This window comes from Musa acuminata, chromosome BXJ2-5 (assembly GCF_036884655.1).
Source record: "Musa acuminata AAA Group cultivar baxijiao chromosome BXJ2-5, Cavendish_Baxijiao_AAA, whole genome shotgun sequence".
Taxonomy (NCBI): domain Eukaryota; kingdom Viridiplantae; phylum Streptophyta; class Magnoliopsida; order Zingiberales; family Musaceae; genus Musa; species Musa acuminata.
In genome coordinates this window covers 6,157,224-6,176,572 of record NC_088342.1, presented here as the reverse complement: position 1 = coordinate 6,176,572, position 19,349 = coordinate 6,157,224, and the positions used below count along the sequence as shown (strand labels likewise).

The 19,349-nt window shown below is 36.4% G+C and overlaps 3 protein-coding genes across 3 annotated transcripts; all 3 read left to right on the top strand.

Annotated features, from left to right (window-relative positions):
- The first annotated feature begins 1,285 nt into the window (after positions 1–1,285).
- Positions 1,286–5,680, top strand: LOC103984267 (alanine--glyoxylate aminotransferase 2 homolog 3, mitochondrial). The gene is made up of 9 exons (XM_009401729.3): positions 1,286–1,626; positions 2,162–2,392; positions 2,465–2,635; positions 3,114–3,257; positions 3,448–3,627; positions 3,916–4,141; positions 4,766–4,879; positions 5,151–5,237; positions 5,332–5,680. The coding sequence occupies exons 1-9, from the start codon at positions 1,396–1,398 to the stop codon at positions 5,373–5,375; spliced, it is 1,428 nt and encodes a 475-aa protein (XP_009400004.2). The 5' UTR covers positions 1,286–1,395; the 3' UTR covers positions 5,376–5,680.
- A 1,970-nt stretch (positions 5,681–7,650) lies between these two features.
- Positions 7,651–13,899, top strand: LOC135612245 (uncharacterized). Its single transcript, XM_065108299.1, has 12 exons — positions 7,651–7,862; positions 8,297–8,384; positions 8,668–8,967; positions 9,904–10,062; positions 10,704–10,844; positions 10,923–10,979; positions 11,748–11,886; positions 12,200–12,304; positions 12,395–12,615; positions 13,160–13,201; positions 13,289–13,513; positions 13,607–13,899. Exons 1-11 carry the CDS (start codon positions 7,744–7,746, stop codon positions 13,475–13,477), a joined length of 1,560 nt encoding a protein of 519 aa, XP_064964371.1. The 5' UTR covers positions 7,651–7,743; the 3' UTR covers positions 13,478–13,513; positions 13,607–13,899.
- Positions 13,900–14,683: 784 nt separating this feature from the next.
- On the top strand, positions 14,684–18,340 carry LOC135612244 (gamma-interferon-responsive lysosomal thiol protein-like). The gene is made up of 5 exons (XM_065108298.1): positions 14,684–15,056; positions 15,481–15,546; positions 16,292–16,432; positions 17,203–17,295; positions 18,018–18,340. The coding sequence occupies exons 1-5, from the start codon at positions 14,805–14,807 to the stop codon at positions 18,204–18,206; spliced, it is 741 nt and encodes a 246-aa protein (XP_064964370.1). The 5' UTR covers positions 14,684–14,804; the 3' UTR covers positions 18,207–18,340.
- The last annotated feature ends 1,009 nt before the right edge of the window (positions 18,341–19,349 follow it).

Sequence of the window (19,349 nt, the reverse complement as noted above, 5' to 3'; positions counted from 1 at the left end):
ATTTCCTCCATAAGAAACAATCATGCATCTTCTTGGTTGAATTGGGGAAACAAATTTCTTGTGATTTCATTGCTTTCGTCACCATCAGATTTAATGATCAAATGACAATATAATTTTAGCTAAGTTATTTTGCAATTAGCAAGACGAGAAACTACTTGTATGTGTGCATGTATAATACGTCTCGGATAATTTTTCCTCGCAATTTAGGTTTAACGTTTGAATGAAATTCGAAGTATATGATGTAAATCAAAACGACATGCATGTGTGTTATATATTTAATACATACTTTCATATTTTCTCACACGAATAAATTAGGTTTGACATATGAATGAAATCCAAATGTATGATGTAAATTAAAATAAAAAATCATTTAAATTAAATACGAGAAAATAAGGATACATATAAGATTCAAACTCATGATCTACTCTAATATCATCTTAAAAATATGTTTAGAAGATCATTAATCCAAAACATGTTTTGAATTTTGAATATAGACTTATTTTTTATACTAATCCAAAAATAAATCTATACATAGAAGCAAAATTATATAGTAAATAAAAAATAAAAAATCAAGATAAATTAAACTTACAAATAGAACAAATAAGAAGGATTTACCATACGACTTGAAATAGCAACCTTTACCTCTAATATAGTCTTCTACATCGAGTCCACTTCTTGAATGTCTAAAAGGAATATTACATCTATTGTATCATATAAAAGCAAAAACAAAAGAAACTAAATGTTTTATATAGTAAGCCATAAATATTGGATCACTATCTCCTCACTGATGTTTTACATTCCAACACCCAATGCCAACCCACATATAGCTCGATTGATCGCATCATTTGCACTACACACAAAGATGGTGGCATGTCATCACCATCCAAAAACCACTCGAACCTAATTCACTATCACATGTCATCCAATTTGACCCCTTCCTAACCCCTTCCAATTTGATATATGATCTTAATTAACCTTCGTTACCCAATCGAACCGGTTCATCAATTAAATCGGAAATGATTTTATTGAACCCGGTTCGGCCAATTGATTTCGGCACGTTGGTCCTTTAACGCTTATATTTTTTTATTATTAGTGATTTTTGGGAAAAATTATTGTGCGGTCCAATCGATTGATCTGCCGGTTCGAATAGTTCTCGCCGGACCGGAGAGGCCGGTCCAACTAAGATTAGGAGATCGGAAAGAGCCTATCAGAGGAAAAGGGCAAAATGGTCAGATCGTTCGGCGTCGTCGTCTATTTAAACGCCAACTCCGCTGTTACCGAGAGAGAGAGAGAGAGAGAGAGAGGAGTGATCTGCCGCGAGGTCCGTTTCGGGAAGGAAGCGTCGAGAACTCGTCGTCCGTGTTTCCAAAAGGCTGGTGTTCCTCTTCGGGAGCCATGAAAGGGCTTCTCCTCCGAAGGCTTTCTTCCTCTCTGACCCCGAAGAGGGGGTTCTCCGGATCGGCGGCTGCAGTGGCCGGCGAGAATGCTGCCGCCGCTGCTGGACTCCCCAATATGCCGTCTTTCGACTACACACCGCCGCCGTACGACGGGCCCTCGGCGGCGGAGATCCTCCGGAAGCGGTCGGAGTTCCTCAGCCCTTCCATGTTCTGCTTCTACAAGAAGCCCGTGCGTTTGCCGTCCTCTCTCTCTCTCTCTCTCTCTCTCTCTCTCTCTCTCTCTCTCTCTTTATAACACCGACGGAAAGCAGAGACAATATCCGATCTTGATGTTACTTTCATTAAAAAAGACGATTTTTTTGTGTTGCTTTTACGAATTTATCGAGTAGAACTGGAATTATTTTTTTGGAAGTATTTGATCTGGGCTCTAAAGTGGTAATTTTACTTTCGGCAAGTAAGATCTCTCTGTTTTGGTAAACTTCGATTCGGTTTTTATAGATCTTAATTTCCGGTTCCTTTGGATGTAGACGAACCTTGCTGATTGTCTTCGGAATGACATAGGATTTCATCAGGGAATATTCTAATTGCCCAGATTGATTTGAAGAAGATCCCGCAAAGCACTAACCTAACTTACTTGCTTTTACAGTTAATTAATGATTCCGTTGTCATGTACCTAACTTATTCATAAGAAAGGCTAGAAATGAACTTTAATTGATGTATTCACATGTAATCGATGTATTGAAGCAAAATTTATATTCCGACAGTTGAACATTGTTGACGGGAAGATGCAGTACTTGTTTGACGAGGATGGGCGCCGCTATCTTGATGCATTCGGTGGTATTGCTACCGTTTGCTGTGGACACTGCCACCCTGAAGTTATTGAAGCCATAATTAATCAGATGAAGCGGCTGCAACATTCTACTGTTTTATATCTAAACCATGCGATTGCGGATTTTGCTGAGGCATTAGCTTCAAAGTTGCCTGGGGATCTTAAGGTACAAATGATCTTTTTCTTGATTGTTATTTCTAGACGCTAGTTTCATTTAATTAAATGATACATTTTACAGGTTGTGTTTTTCACAAACTCTGGTACTGAAGCAAATGAGCTGGCATTAATGATTGCTCGGCTTTATACCGGTTGCCATGATATCATATCACTCAGGAATGCATACCATGGAAATGCAGCTGGGACAATGGGTGCAACTGCTCAATGTAACTGGAAATTCAACGTTATCCAGGTACATATGATGTTGGAGGATTATGCCCATATCGGCATCACAGTGTTCATGATGAAATTCTTCATTGCTATGCCAACAAATGTTGATCCTTACTTGGTTACCATAATAAACAATCTCAATATGCTGAACTTCCTTACTAGTATTACAATTGTCGCACAAGAGGTTGTTCAGTGAAATTCTGTGATCACCATTATGTGTTTTCATGTGTTATCAGAAATTTGTAATTAAATGAAACCAGTAAATTGTGTGTGTGTGTGTATGTATATGTATATATGTGTATATGTATATGTATGTGTATGTGTATATGTATATATGTATATGTATATGTATATGGCTTGAAGAACCATTAGAAATTTGAAATTCAAAACATTTTCGTGTGAATAATATGCTAGTGATGAAGTACTTGATAAATATCATAATATTAATATATTACTGCAAGTGGCTTGATATGGTATTAATTCTCATATGTTTTTACTAGAGTGGAGTACACCATGCACTGAACCCAGATCAATACAGAGGAGTTTTTGGTTCGGATGGAGAAAAATATGCAAAGGATGTTCAAGAAATCATAGACTTTGGAACTTCTGGGCGAGTTGCAGGTTTCATTTCGGAAGCGATTCAAGTATGCAATTTCAATGGATCTCATTTATTTTTGCAATAACTCAATTGAGATCGCCATTTGTTAAATACTTGTTGTGTCTTATATGCCTTTCTGATACATAGGTTGTTTACTCTTTCAACTGTTGTTATCATTCATCTTTGTTGTATTAAGATCAACAATTGATGGATTAAAATTCTTTCTTGGTTGACAGGGAGTAGGTGGGATATTGGAATTGGCACCCGGTTACTTGCCTTCTGTATATAATAGCATAAAGAAAGCTGGAGGGCTCTGCATAGCTGATGAGGTCCAGGCAGGATTTGCACGTACAGGGAGTCATTTCTGGGGTTTTGAAGCGCATGGTGTGGTACCGGACATAGTAACTATGGCCAAGGTTAATACTTATGTACATATCTTGATCATATAGAAATCTAAAACTGACTTATGGGGAACTTGTTTTCCTCTGATGAAATCAGCAGAAGGAAATAGCACCTTGTGCATGATGACTGGCAAGTTTCCAGATCATCTTTGAGATCATAAGGCGCTAACTTGGTTGGAGGCATACTTTGCAATTCGTGCTTAGTTACTCAAGAACAGAACTAAAATATAAATTTATGTATACCATATTTATATCTGTTATGGTTCTCTTCAAATCAACTGATACTGACTTCACTTTTTCCAGGGCATTGGAAATGGGATACCTATCGGTGCTGTGGTTACAACTCCAGAGATTGCCCAAGTCTTGACTCGCCGAAGCTACTTTAATACCTTTGGTGGTAATCCTGTCTGCACAGCTGGTGGTCATGCTGTCCTCAAAGTTCTCGAGAAAGAAAAGCTTCAAGAAAATGCATTAGTCGTGGGATCGTACTTGAAAGATGGACTAATGGCACTCAAAGAAAAGCATGAAAGTGAGTTCACTAAAACATATATCATGATTTCATGATCCAGTTTTATTTGGTTCTTTATAGTGATTGATCACCTTTGTGCTTTAAGATACTTGCTATACATGTTATTAGCATATACAGAAGCAAAAATGAAAAATGTATGACTGATTGAGAGGATAAGAAAAGACGAGAATACAGATGGGAACAAGCTGCATATCTTTTGTGCAGATATAGGTCGAGTAAGAGGGGAGGAACCATCCTATGTGTGTTCATTTCCTTCTTCCCTTATTCCATTGTTCTTATATCGCAAAGAGAACATAGGCCTTTTTTAGCGTGATTGCTACAGTATGTTCAACTCTTTAGACGTTGAGACTCAATTCCTTCCGTCATGTGCATCATATATACCATCCTCCAGCAGATATGCAACCATTTATATCATCTTTTAACGTGTGCTCCTCAGCACTAACATGTTATACTGAAACATAGAGAGATCTCTTTGTGGATATCATACTGTGGTGAATATCTAAACACATCTATAATTGTAGCAGGTTGATTTACTGTCATTCAAATGATTTTCATTTCTGTATGCCTTTAGTTTTACTTACCAATAATATTCACCTGACATATTTCATGTTTTGAATATCTTAGTCATTGGCGATGTAAGGGGAAGAGGTCTGATGCTAGGAGTTGAGTTGGTCACTGACCGTCAACAAAAGACTCCAGCCAAAACTGAAATCTTGCATGTTATGGAGACAATGAAAGGTAAGTGCTTCGAGCTGTGCAAGTCCATGAAACCTTTAATTATGCTAAAAAAATATCACTTTGCGGAAATGATCTTCATAAAATAGTCGGAACTTCCAGTTATTGAGATACAGGGATGTCTCGACCCAACATGACGTCTGCATTATGGCATCAATTCACTATTTGGTTCTCTCAGTCTCTTTTAGCAATTGCAGTTTGTAACAGTTTGATTGATTCTTTCCCTATTGTTCGATAATTGGTTATCTGATGAAGTTTTCTTTCTCTAAAACAGACTTGGGTGTGTTAGTTGGAAAGGGTGGCTTCTATGGCAATGTTTTTAGAATAACACCTCCTCTCTGCTTCTCCAAAGAAGATTCAGGTATAGATTTTAGTGCTAGCCTTTTTTGGGTATCTCAATTGCTTCCACTTGCAATCACTTGTACAATATGAATGCCTTGCCTTGGTGGCTGCAGATTTCTTCGTGGATGCGATGGACATTGCATTATCGAAGCTATGAAACCTCTTTCCTGATCCTGGTGAAGTCCGTAGAAGTGTGTTTTTTTGGGTACTCTATTTACATGGGCTGATCAATAAGAGTTGTATTCTCACAGGGAGATGATGATGAGACATCACCTCGTTGTCTCTCTCTCTCTCTCTCTCCCTCCCTCCCTCTCTGAACCCATGCATGCATGCATGTAACCTTTGCCTCAGGGCATTGGCCGTGCTATCTGGATTTAAGGTTGTAATTGTTGATAGCAGCAAATGTCGTTTATGACCATATCTTTAGCTTCTTAATGAATATGTTAAAGGTAGCTCATGCTATGATTTGTGATTCCAAAAATACAATTGATAGTGCCAGTGTGAGATGCAGCTTAATATCATTATCTTGTATACATATAATGGATTAATCAGCAATGTAACTTCCAGTTGAAAATTTTATCAACCAGAAATGAAAGAAGCATTCAAGGGAAAAAGATTGATGGCAATATGAAGGATCTACATTCCTAGTTTGAAATCTATTTTCCTTTTCTCCAAGCAATTAATGATCATTTATTTTGAGATCTGTGATGTTCATTGCATTAATGTTGTTCCTAGCATTGTGAATAAGGATCTCCTGAGCTGATCTCAAATAGATTGAATAAGGCTTATTGTCATTGCAAAGTTGATCTGGATATTGTCAAGGACATGAGTTCAATTATAATTATCATTCATGTCTTCGACTCTAGACGAAGACTGATGATGAATGAGAGCTTGTGTGGAAGAGGAGCTACTGGTTTTAGAGTTCAGGTAGAGAGATCACATCCATTTCTCTATTGCTCTATGCACTGTAAGCAACAAGGTAGTGAAATGGGAGGAGCTGCTGCAAGCAAGCAGAGAGAGTTCTTCCTACTAAGACTTGCCAGTGCACCGTCGAGTGCACGCTGGCCTCTTTGGTCTGCGACCGCAACAGCGACATCTGTTACATCTCCTTCCATAAGCACCGAGAGATGACGGCAGCGTTCTCGGCTTCGCCCCTTCTCTGTTGTAGTCAGTGTCGACTAGGCCTTGCCGTCTACTTCCTTTGTGTTTATTCCAATGTCCGTAGCACCTCCTTCTCATTGATAATGCTTATTTTTCTCATTTTACTATTGACAATCTATTACTACTAATAACCTCTATAAAAATAATAAAACATAGTTATATTATTTATAACATCTTAATTACTGATCTTAACTCTTATTCTCATAATCTCGTTCGTCGAAATCTAGTTGGGCTGACATCGCTCCTCGTCACTCCATTGTCTGATATCGCTCATCACTAAAATAAATTTATTTACGTTCGTTTAATACGATGCAACTCATCGCTTGCAATTAGAAGAAGAAAAAAAAGGAAGATAACGAGGACATTTTCATACATCTATATAGGTATATCATAGGAATATTAAGAATTTTTAAAATAAAATTTTAAATAATAAAATTTTTTATCATTATAATTTTTTATTATTTATAGTCTCTTAAGAATCAAACATAATTTTTCTCATTGATAATGCTTCTCATTGATAATGCTTATTTTTCTCATTTTACTATTGACAATCTATTACTACTAATAACCTCTATAAAAATAATAAAACATAGTTATATTATTTATAACATCTTAATTACTGATCTTAACTCTTATTCTCATAATCTCGTTCGTCGAAATCTAGTTGGGCTGACATCGCTCCTCGTCACTCCATTGTCTGATATCGCTCATCACTAAAATAAATTTATTTACGTTCGTTTAATACGATGCAACTCATCGCTTGCAATTAGAAGAAGAAAAAAAAGGAAGATAACGAGGACATTTTCATACATCTATATAGGTAAATCATAGGAATATTAAGAATTTTTAAAATAAAATTTTAAATAATAAAATTTTTTATCATTATAATTTTTTATTATTTATAGTCTCTCAAGAATCAAACATATTCGTATTCTCACGATCTCTTTTTTCATCAATCGAAACCTTAGCGTCTATATCATCGCTTCTTGTTATTTTATTGTATCATCGCTTCTCGTCATTTTATTGTTTGACGTTGCTCCTCATGATTAGATGTAAAAGATGATGATGATATTTATGTTCATAAATATTGTTGATTTTGCTCGTCGCTTATAATTAAAGGAAGAAGAAAAAAAAAGGAGGAGGACATTTTAGGTGTGTTTGCATAGGGATATCTTACAATATTAAAAATTCTAAGGATCCAATAGAATTATCCTTTTATTTTTTGGCACCTTCAAATCCTACCCGTTCATTCTAACCTTGATGGCACCTGCGGCTCCTTCCAGTTCATTGCGCGACACGGAGATCGGATCGTCGCTTTGAGGCACCTCTGGATTGCCCTCCTTTTCTTCTTCCTTGTAGGTTTAATGGCGATCGCTTTCCCCACCCTTCTTCTCACCCTTCTCCTCTCTTCCTCTCATCTCCCTCTCTCCTCACCCGCCGACGAGGCTTTCGACGTCCGCCGACACCTCTCGACCGTCACCAGGTGCCATCTCTGCCCCTTCCCCTCTTCTGTCTCTCTCTCTCCGGTAGTGATCTAAGCCATTATTTTCCTCTTTTTTCCCCCCTCAAATCTTTTTTTCCATAGGTAAATTTGTTACCTGTAGAAGGATTATTTGGTTTTATAACTGTAGATTTCCTAATCATGGTCTGATGTATTGTATAATCGTTTGTTGTGCAGAAAAATCAATCAGTAGAAGTTCATAGTAGATTAGAACATCAATTACCAAGCTGTGTTTTGAGATCATAGAATTCCCCTCCCGAAATACTAAACGAAGAAAATTAGAATCCCGTTAAACATTGTTATAACTTATAACACCTAGATTTTTCTGATGATGGTTGTTTTAATGGAAATTTGGAGTAGTCTGGGCAGTGGTGTTAATCTTTGTAGAATGCTAATTTACATCCCACTAATTGCAGATACGATGTTGCAACAGAGACGTACGATGGTTCCTTTTCTCCTTCTGCCATACATGATGGATGCAGACCAATTCACTTAAATCTTGTGGTAAATATGATGAGCAAGTTGGTTTATTGTTACATTTAACTTGACCTGAATAAACAGTGGCAAGTATCTTTTTTGCTATTCTTTGAGATGCACTTATCAGGATTGCTAATAGGATTAGGTGATAAGGTCCACAGTGGCAAGTTTTATTACGTCAATGACTGTTTGGCTACTTATGTCACAGAAAGAATGTCAACCTACATTGCTTTACAGTATATTGACTGTTGAATTTGAAACTTATTTGCAGTTGCAACTGGAACTTATGTTTAAAATGTGTGATTAACAGGCAAGGCACGGCACACGTGCCCCAACCAAGAAACGCATAAAAGAGTTGGATCGTTTGGCAATTCGTTTAGATTTACTTCTCGATGATGCTAAGCAAAAAGCAGGAAAGGACTCTCTGCAGAAAATTCCAGCCTGGTTATGGGGTTGGCAGTCACCATGGAAAGGTAGAGAGAGAGGTGGGGAGCTAATCGTCAAAGGGGAGGAAGAGCTTTACAAACTTGGAACCCGTGTGAGGGAAAGGTTTCCGCAACTGTTTGATGAAGAATATCACCCTGATACATTCCGAATAATGGCAACACAGGTGACTTTTAATATATTTCGATGTTCACTTTTAATCAGCAACCTGATATAGGTTTGTCCACTCTATAATTGTATAGTCTTATGTGATTCGCCTCTGATGATAGCATACAAAGCTTACTTTAAAGTTGGATCATGAGTACTCAATTTTGCATTAATTCCTGGTTATGGTGTGTCATTGCCATTTGAGACATCAAGCAATAATTGGCTTCTCCTAGTACGTTCTTTAAACTAATAAATCCTCTTCAGGGGTTGGTTAATCATATATCTATATCTGTGTTTTCCTTCATTTAGTCAACAAAACTCGAAGTATTCTTATTGCCACTGTGAAAACTTTTTCCATCATGATGATATGGGAACCCGTTTGAACGTTTGCATGGTAATACTTCCTAACATGCGGTACATGCATCGGATAGTAGTTGAATGATTGCTGAGTGAGTCACATGGGGCAACGACAGTTTGATGGTTTTCTTTAGCATGCAACTCTTGTAAATGCATCTAAACAAACACATCCTCTCATATATAGATACATATGCAGAAAGGGTAATAGCACTGCTAAACCTGGGAGTAACGGAGAATTTAGAATTCTGTGCTTGTATTTAATTGATTCTTTTTAAACTTAGAGATGTGCTATTAGTTTAAGATCTTGTAAATCTTGCTGCTTTGGCTCAGGATTGTAAAAAAAGTATGTTCAATAATTACACATTAGGTTGTTCCGTTAATATTTGTTATCCTGTCAACTTTACATTAGATAATTTATCTACACTTGTACCAGTCTTTTCAATGAACCAAGTTACTTTCCACCTTCCAGAGAAATTGGCTCATACATACCAAAAATATACATGTGATGAATTGCGTAAGAGTAGTTTCAGATAATTTAGTTTATATTACATATGAATAATATTATATTGGTACTCTTTTTTTTCCGCTGGTGATATAGGTCCCTCGAGCATCAGCTAGTGCTGTGGCATTTGGCATGGGAATATTTGCTGGGAAAGGCAGCCTTGGACCTGGACAGCATCGGTCTTTTTCTGTGATTAGTGAAAGTCGTGCTAGTGACATACATCTGCGGTTCTTTGATACTTGTGAAACATACAAGGTAGAATAATTGTTATCCTAATTCCTAACCTTTTTTCTTATAGCCAACACATGAATTAGTTAAGCTCGGAGTTGTGGCATTGAAGAATATTTTGGTTCTGTGCCGCTAGCTAGTGCCACCATAAGTTCAAATAACTTGCCTATGCTTGCTTACCTTTTGTTTTCTTTTCTTTTTAATCTACATCTATGTGTCTGTTGCAAATTTAGCGTTAGTTTTTACCGGCAAAAATATATCTGTATGCATATATAATGCTTCTATGTGGATGCATGCTAGTGCTATTGAGCGCATGAATGTATTTTGCTTGTCTGTGTATGCATATTTTGGTTTATGAGAGAGGTGTTTTTTCTCATTAAGCGAGCATGTCTCTTGTGCTCATTGTACATTTCTAGAATTTGATGATTCAGAACTCATCTACATGAAAATGATGTAGATATTACTGGATTGGGAAACATTAATTGAAGTAAAACCATGGACAATATATACTAGCATGTATTATTACCAATTTTTTTTAAAATTATATTGTTATACCAGTTGTTTTACATGTGGTGACTAAAAAAAATTCATTTTAGCGGATTCCTTATGTTGAGCTCCTTCATACAGGATTTGAGGGATAGTTTACTCATGTTATGATCACTTTTCAGGAATTTAGAACAAGTAAAGAGCCCGATGTTGAAAAGATGAAAGAACCTCTTTTTGATCAAATTGCATCTTCATTATCTAGTCGATACCACCTAAATTTTACAAGGCAGGATATTTCAACCCTCTGGTTTCTATGTAAGCAGGTAAGTTGTGTGTCTACTATGTGGTCAGCTGGCCTCTTTTTTTTCCCTATGTTGGTTAGAGTTTTCTGTGATATGCAGGAAGCATCTTTACTGGACATTACAAATCAAGCTTGTGGCCTTTTTAATCCTTCCGAGGTACGTATTTGACAAGTGTGTCATCATTGCATATTTAGTACTGTTGATGGTTTCAAATTATTTACAGATCAAGGTCATGTTGTAAATCCTTATGTGGATTGCCAACCACTTTCTGTAAGTTATGAGTTGGTGGTTCAATATGAGGGGAGCATGGGGTCCTCAGTTATGGTGGGCAGGGGCTGAAGTTTGGTATATTGTAAAACAATACTTCTATACATGGATTCAGACAAATATAATGCTGTGTTTGGAAGATAGAGTGCACTGGGATAATTATATAGTTGTTGAATCTTGTAGTGGATTTAAGAAAAGGGACTAGTTGCAGTAGCATTGTGTGGAGTTGGAGATACAGGAAGGTTGGGTAGGATAGAGCAAAGACAACCTAGAATTGCCGGTATGATGTTCTGGGAGAGAATATATATCTGATTATTCTTATAAATATTTTTTGTATAATAAAGATCAATTATAGAATATAAAGGATAACTCTTGAATCCCATGGGATACTTGAGCAGAGTTTTATACAAGTCATCTGCAGTCCATGAGAATGGTGAAACCCCATTTGGTTTCTGAAGAATAATTGTTGCTTTTGCTGAAGATCATATAGCTCTATCATTTTTTACAAAAGTTCATTACACAAGCTGCTTGGCTGCTTGGAAGCACAATAAGCTCAGCTATTGCTATATGTGCATATGTATATGTATCATTTGAATAGTTTTATTTTTATTCGTACTATGAGTAATTTCAGGTACTTACACTTCTTTACATGGTCAGGTTTCTTTACTTGAGTGGACAGATGACATAGAGGTATTTGTGCTAAAGGGTTATGGTGAATCGGTTAATTACCGCATGGGAGTACCATTACTCCAAGATGTTGTCCACTCAATGGAGCAAGCAATTTCTGCTGAAGAAGGTAATTTGAACTTCCTGCCATACTCCTATACCAATATATCAATATATTCGAAAGCTTGTCTACCTAGCACCAGTAATTATTGACACTCAAGTAGGGAATCATAAAAAAGCAAATGAAATCCATGAGTGTTAAAGTTACCATTAGTTGCATATTTTTCCATACCAAACCAAACTAAACCATTCCATCTAGAAGCCAAGCCAAAATAGGATACTATAGTTCAGTCCGGTTTCCTATATGTTTGCTAGTTTATAATAAACTTATTCATAAATCAAACATTTCGATTAACCAGTTGGTCTTATTGTTGAAATTCCAGGAAACCTTGCCAGTGGAACTTCCGAGAAAGCAAGGCTTCGTTTTGCACATGCTGAAACGGTCGTTCCTTTCACCTGTTTGCTTGGACTTTTTCTTGAAGGACCTGGTGATTTTCTGTTTGAATTTAATTTGGACTTCTTTATTGTGTAAGTTCTCTTGTTGCATACCAATACTTGTACGCCTGCTTGATTTGTAGAATTTGAACAAATTCAACGGGAGCAACCATTGAGCCTTCCTCCAAAGCCACCCCAGAGGAGAAATTGGAGGGGCAGCAGTGTAGCACCTTTTGCTGGCAATAACATGTTGGTCTTATACCAGTGTCCAGGCAATACTTCTAATGACAGATTATCCTCTGGAGTTCAAAGGAACAAGTATTTTGTGCATGTGCTGCACAATGAAATCCCAATTCCGATGCCGGTGAGTTAGCATAGTATCTACTATCTACCATATCATACGAAAGACAGCATGATCTAGATTCCATTTTTCCGAGATCAATAGTGGTGCCTAATTATGTATGTTGGTAATTTGTAATTTTGGTTCTTCTTTATCACTTCTATATTGTAATGCATGCCATCTACTCTTTTGGTGGTGGGGATGGGCAAGTTTGTTTTCTTCCGACGTAACACCAACGAACTTGGTTTTAAGACATTCCAGTTCATTTTTCGGATGACATTAAGCGACATAAATTTGGTTTAATTTATTTTTAAAACAAACCTCTACTCCTAGCTTTGTACATTTCATGGCCAATATTGGATTTCTGAACTTGTTATTTGTGTACAACTGTGGTATATTCCATCTTCATGATACTGCATCATGTGTTATTAACAATTACTATACAAGTTAAACCTGTGGAGAAAAGAACAGCCAAACAACTATACATCTTATTTTATCTATTTCTCTACTTCTTGGTTGATGGTTGCAAAGGTTTAATTTTGATATTGTGTCAACTTGTGTTGTCCAGGGTTGTGGCCAAAGAGATTTTTGTCAGTTTGAGGTTTTCAAGGTACGCCTGAGAATTCAAATTTAGCAATGCTTTCTGCAACCACCCTCCTTTATCTTTGTATGTAGATGATATATGACTTACTTGCAGGAAAGAATTGTCAATCCCCATCTGAAGCATGATTTCAATTCGGTTTGCAACATGAAGTTGAAAATGCCAGAAGCCAATTGCCCACAAAAACCTTGTTCATTCACTAGCAAGTTGTCAAATTTATTTGGTAGATTTTTCCCGAAGAAAGACCACAATCCATGCATCAAAAACAAGAAGAATGAATTGTGATTCTGCAAGACATTGTTGGAACCTAAGAGTTCCCAGGTAAAGGAGGATTTTGTCATTTAGTACTTCTCCAAAAGATTCTCAACAGATCAAAATCCGACTTCCGGTTCTCACAAGCTTCTGCTCTTACAGAAAGAAGAGAGGCTGTCTAGTTTGTAACATCAGCTAGAGGTGAAACCAGATTTTGTTGGTCAGGTCTTGATCCTCGAGTAGCCAGCAATAACCCAATTACACTTTCCTGGTAGTTTGTGGTTCCAGATGAACATGACTGCCTGCTAAAGTAATTTCTTATTTTCTGATGAAACCTACTTGCATTTCTTCCTCACTTGTATCAGCTGATTGATCTATTATTACATGTGATTGATTCAACTATATGTAACGGTTAATTGCCAGATTACCTCAACCTGCACTTCATTCTTTTTCAATGGCGTTTTTTAAGTGATGTTTACTTACATGCACAAAAAAAGAATCTCAAGTCCGGTGTATATTCTGAGTTTGATTGGAATACGATAAAATAATAAAAAAATGCACCAAATGGTTTAGGTAAGTTTGATTAGTGGTGAAGGTAAGTTTGATTGGTGGTGAAGGTAAGTTTTGAAAAAAAAAAAATATATTTTTATAAAGAGTAAATGATTTAGGTGAGCTTTGAAAAATTTATCTAATAAAATATATTTAATTTTCTTAAGAAAAAATTATCTAATATTTTTTTTTAAAAAAATTAGGTTTGAAATCTTACATGTAAAAATATGAATTAAATCAGTTAATTATATATATTATATTTTGTAATTAGTTATTTTAGTATTTTGATATGTATATTTTTAGAAGAGATTTTTTTTATAAAAAATAAAATAATAAGATTTTTTATAAAAATTAAAAAATAATTTATAGGATTAAAAAATTAAGAAAGAAAGATTTGTTATAGCAACGAAGTTAAATTATTTTTATAAATATAAGAATCTAAATATAATTTTTAAAACTAGTTCAGATATAGACTTGAGTTTTATTTTTTTTATTTTTTTTATTGAAGGATAAAAAAAGTTTTTCTTTCTAATAAATTATCCAAAAAAATTGATTTCTAGATTAATAAATTATCATGGGGCCCACCTTTATACCTAACTCAGTTCTCCGTATACCCAAAGAAAGCGAGAGAGAGAGAGAGAGAGAGAGAGAGAGAGAGAGAGAGAATGCTAATGAAGAAGACAAAAGAAAGGAAGGAAAGAAGAAGAAAACCCCATCGATGGTCCAAACTCTCACGTAAAGAGAAGCTTGGGATACCGTTGCCGCCGACAGCCACTTCACGCGCAAGTGAGATCCTCTTATCCTTCTCCCAATGGCTTCGTTCCGCCGCCTCGGCCTCCTCCTCCTCATCCTCCTCTGCCATGTCTTCTCCACGCCCGTTGTTGTTTCCGGTCGGAAGGTCTCGCTGTCCTTGTACTACGAGGCGCTGTGCCCCTTCTGCTCCAGCTTCATCGTGAACCACCTCCCCAAGATCTTCAGCAACGGACTGATCTCCATCGTCGACCTCGATTTCATCCCCTTCGGCAACGCCATGCTCGACCCCAACGGCTCCATCTCCTGCCAGGTCCTGCTCTCCCCACCTCTTGCTTAGTTTTCCTGTTCGGTGCGAATCGGTTTGACGGTTATCTCTAAGAATTAGCTGCTATATCGACTGCAATAAATTGGAGTAAATGCCGCTCAATTAATGGTATCAGTACTGCAGCAATTGCCTTTATTGGTCCTCTGGAAGACAAGGTATGGTGTCCGCTGCAGTGGAGGAAATGTGGAGCCTTGCGTCCACTTCTTAGCCTGAGCTTGTTTTCTTGACCGTATTCCCCTCCTCCCCTCTTCCCCCCCCCCCCCCGCCGCCTCCCCCACAATCAGTGACTAAATAACATGATCCTACAATTCTTGACCTCATTTTTTCCTCGAACACTGTTGATTTTTTGTGTTCTGAAATTTATGATTTCTCTTTCCGTGGCCTTAATTCTCTTTTTCCCGTCTTGCAGCATGGCCAGTATGAGTGCCTATTGAACACTGTTGAAGCATGTGCTATAAGTTCTTGGCCCATTGTGGTAAAGTATATACAATTGCTAGCATGTTATATAATTTTCTTATGATAAAGCATATGTCAATGTTTTTTTTTTCTCAAACGCAGTCATATTCCTTTGTTTTCATCGGTTCATTATACTTTAATGTGCCTAGGGAAATAATTACAACCATTCATAAGAACTAACAATTTTAAATGAGTCCACAGTGGCAAAATTTTTGTACTTCAAACAGCAGCACAAAGCTGTCAAGAGTTTCATCGATTAATTAATACGTAGTAAGCTAACTCTTACATACAGCTACTTCACCAATTAATTAAATATATGTCGGATGAGGTTTTGAATCCTTGACCTCTAATAAGAGGATTTGATACATCACTACCAGACCAATGTTTAAGGTATAGAGGTGTTAGCTAACTTGGCTGATAAAAACTTTGACAGTATATCACAAGGTCTTGGGCTTGAATCCCATCTTCGTCACTTATCCTCTGTAAAAAAAAATTTATAGCAGCATATGAAATGTATGGGTAATTTCATACAGAAAACTTCACAAGAAAAATAGAGTAGGCTAACATAGTATTTAAGCTCCATGATTTGCTATACGAACTATGATAGGCTTGGTACAGAAAATGATGGTTATTTCCTACTTATGGCTATGATTTATCCCTGAACTTTATTCTGTGCATTTAGATTATACTTTGTCATTCATATAGAGAACTGTGTTTTGGTATTATTCATCATTTTTACTAACTTTCAGAAATTTGTAATGCAGCAACAACATTTTAGATTCATTTACTGTATCGAGCACTTGGTTGAAGAAGGTCAATACACCAACTGGGAAGCTTGTTTCCAACAGACTGGCTTTGGTTCAAAACCTGTCATTGATTGCTATAACAGTGGATATGGGGATGAGGTCGGTTTGCATCATGTTTCTCGTTAGTGTTGTTTCTCAAAAAGCACGGCAACTATTCACAATCAGTCCTGCTTAAAAAATGTTAAAAATTTAAAAATAAGTACTCACATGTGAACTGGTCATATTTAGACAAATATACACAAAAAACAGGACTACCATTCTAACAAATTGTTATGGATGATACAGTTTTTTTTTCTTGTCATTTCTCTTGTTCTCAAATTTTTGACAAGGTTGTGGTTATCATGATCTCTCAGTATCTGTCTCTTTAACTTTAAGAGGTATCAATACCTTCAGGACTACGAGCTAGAAGAAATTAATGCCTCAAAGAACTAGACATTTTCATAGACCATATATGCATTGTCCATTTAGCTATGAAGCATAGAAGATTGGTTTTGGGTAAAACTACTTGTGAGTTTGAGCGTGTGAATTTTCCCATTGGTTAGACATGTATTCTCTCATTAAAAAAAGTGCACACTTGTCTTTGGCTCTTTAACCTCATATGGACATCCTTTGTGCTTCCAGAGCTAGAAAATTGATCATGTGAAAATGCATTCCTTGAGGAATTACAAACTATTTTTGCATAGATTAGCTGTAAAATTATTAACCATGTTAAGTTTAACTTCACTATTATGGCTCAACAGGTGATTTATGATAAATGCATCTTAGTTCTAGTGGCTTACCACAATTACTATCATATGACAGATTGATGAGGCTGATACTATGTGCACCGTTACTATTAAGTAGTTTGATATGCTTGGAGTTTCTTGCAGCTTGAACTACAATATAAAGCAAAGACAGATGCACTTCAGCCCCCTCACATTTACGTGCCTTGGTTGGTAGTTAACGGACAGCCACTCTATGAGGTTAGTATGCTAACATTAATACACATAAAAATATGACATGTGCTGCAAATTCACAAATAAAAACACCATTTATTTTGATAAGGATAGGAATAGAGTGCAGTTTTCTTACCTGTAACAGAAAATTTCAAGTTATCTTCTCAACTTCTTTACAACTTCAGCCTTGGAATGCTGGAGATTGGTTGTTGCTTGCAGTGCTACTGGCTCTTGAAGAGAGTACTTTACTGTTGTTGTTTGAAGTTAGAGAACATTAATTTTGGTTTCTTTTTCACATAGAACGCTTCTTCAGTGTCTCAAAGTAAATAAAAAAAAAGGATGCTGTACAAAGGCAATATGAAAACTGAAGTTTTAAGTTTTAAATTCTTAAATTGCTTATGTATGTTCTAATTGCATACTTACCTAACATTTAGTTTATAAATTATACATGCAATAGTGCATATCAATATTTTATATCACACTTATCTAAGACCTTACTACAAATGTTAGGAATAAGAAAGGATCATAGGTATTGCTTAAGTACCATGGTGGTATTGCCGAGTGGTAAATCTGCGTCACATGTGGCATCTTGAAGTGGGAATTTTTGTCCATTACAGTCCCTGTCAGCTATAAACTGTTAACATTCTCAAAAGAAAAAGTATAATTTACATTAGTATTGTAAAATTATATTTTTAAGAAAGGAGACTATTCTCTCATTGTGTTTTAATTTATTTTTTTTACTCTTTTAGGATTATGAGAATTTCGAGCATTACGTTTGCAAAGCCTATGATGGAGTACCTCCTAGAGCTTGTGAAGGGCTGCTTCTAAGGACATCCAAGAAGGAAAAACCAAACAAAGAGGAGCCATTTTGCTATATTGATGGAGTGATCAGCCCTTCCGCAGCCGGAAAGAAGCACAAAATGGAGCTACACTACTGACGTAAACCTTCTCAAGTGGCTTCTTCTCAGTCTTCCTTCAACAGTAATTGTTCAGTGTAGGATTTATGTCTTAGATTGATAGGCAAACCTTTTAACTAAGGATATTCTCAATGGTAGTAAAAAAATCATATGTAACTGACCCCAAATAATTGGGAAATCATGGTTTGTTGTTATTGTTATTGGTGTTGTAGATCGATAGGCAACCCATGAACAAGGAGCAGCCCGGTTTCCTGTAGCTCAGCAAATCTTGTATGGTGTCTGCAACTATGTTTTGAACCAGCTGCTCATTCAATTAATTGTAAAGGGATGCTAAAGTTTCTCCAAAATCTCTTTTGGTGTTAAATATGATTGTGCTGGACTTCAGACTGTGCAAGAACATTGATCTCATTCAAAAAGCTTCTTTGCATGTACATAAACTCCAGCAAACTCCATTCAGCACTCACCATGGTTTCTCTTTTTTTATTGATCCACTGTTAATCGTTTGTCTGTCGCCAAGCATGTCATCCGGAGATGCAGCTGGCAATCATACTTGTGAAGTTGAGTTCCTCCAACTGTGGTGCTATCAAATGGTCCATGCGGTCACTTTCATGAGCTAATACTTCTCATTCATGCTTCTGTCTGCAACTGGTGGAGCTGATGATGATGGATGTGGCCTTTGTGCCACTCATTATTATCACAGTCTATATAGGACATAATTTGAGCATCGAATGCATATAATTACTCAACATGCTCTGATTTTATCAATTGATGTTTTGCTAAAAACCACTATCATTTTCCACTTGTCTGACATTTATGCATTGACTAGACTATGTTACATTCCTCTACTTTTCTTGTTTAGCTTAAATATAATCATTGTAATTATGTCCCAATTACCCTAAAAAGGGTTAAATTGTGTATATATGGCTCCCAAATCTAAATTTAAGTTCATCATAGAGACCTTTACAAAATCTAAAAACTTGCAAATAGGCTATTGTGGTTAATCTTGGTCGGTTAACCGCTAACATCCTTTGAAAAATTATTATGATTATGAAACTGTTAGTTATATTTTAGGCATTGTTGTATCTTTTTATCTCAAACTAAATAATTAACAAAAGTTTCTTGGATGGAAATACTATCTCAAAATTTGTAAGGACCAATTGGTTT

Bases quoted from the DNA above. Each gene is read 5' to 3' on its own strand.
- LOC103984267 (XM_009401729.3), top strand. From the start codon at position 1,396: ATGAAAGGGCTTCTCCTCCGAAGGCTTTCTTCCTCTCTGACCCCGAAG. The intron at 2,393-2,464 runs GTACAAATGATC...TACATTTTACAG, and splicing joins AGTTGCCTGGGGATCTTAAG to GTTGTGTTTTTCACAAACTC. The intron at 3,258-3,447 runs GTATGCAATTTC...CTTGGTTGACAG, and splicing joins TCATTTCGGAAGCGATTCAA to GGAGTAGGTGGGATATTGGA.
- LOC135612245 (XM_065108299.1), top strand. From the start codon at position 7,744: ATGGCGATCGCTTTCCCCACCCTTCTTCTCACCCTTCTCCTCTCTTCC. The intron at 10,845-10,922 runs GTAAGTTGTGTG...TGTGATATGCAG, and splicing joins TCTGGTTTCTATGTAAGCAG to GAAGCATCTTTACTGGACAT. The intron at 11,887-12,199 runs GTAATTTGAACT...TTGAAATTCCAG, and splicing joins AGCAATTTCTGCTGAAGAAG to GAAACCTTGCCAGTGGAACT.
- LOC135612244 (XM_065108298.1), top strand. From the start codon at position 14,805: ATGGCTTCGTTCCGCCGCCTCGGCCTCCTCCTCCTCATCCTCCTCTGC. The intron at 16,433-17,202 runs GTCGGTTTGCAT...AGTTTCTTGCAG, and splicing joins ACAGTGGATATGGGGATGAG to CTTGAACTACAATATAAAGC. The intron at 17,296-18,017 runs GTTAGTATGCTA...TTACTCTTTTAG, and splicing joins ACGGACAGCCACTCTATGAG to GATTATGAGAATTTCGAGCA.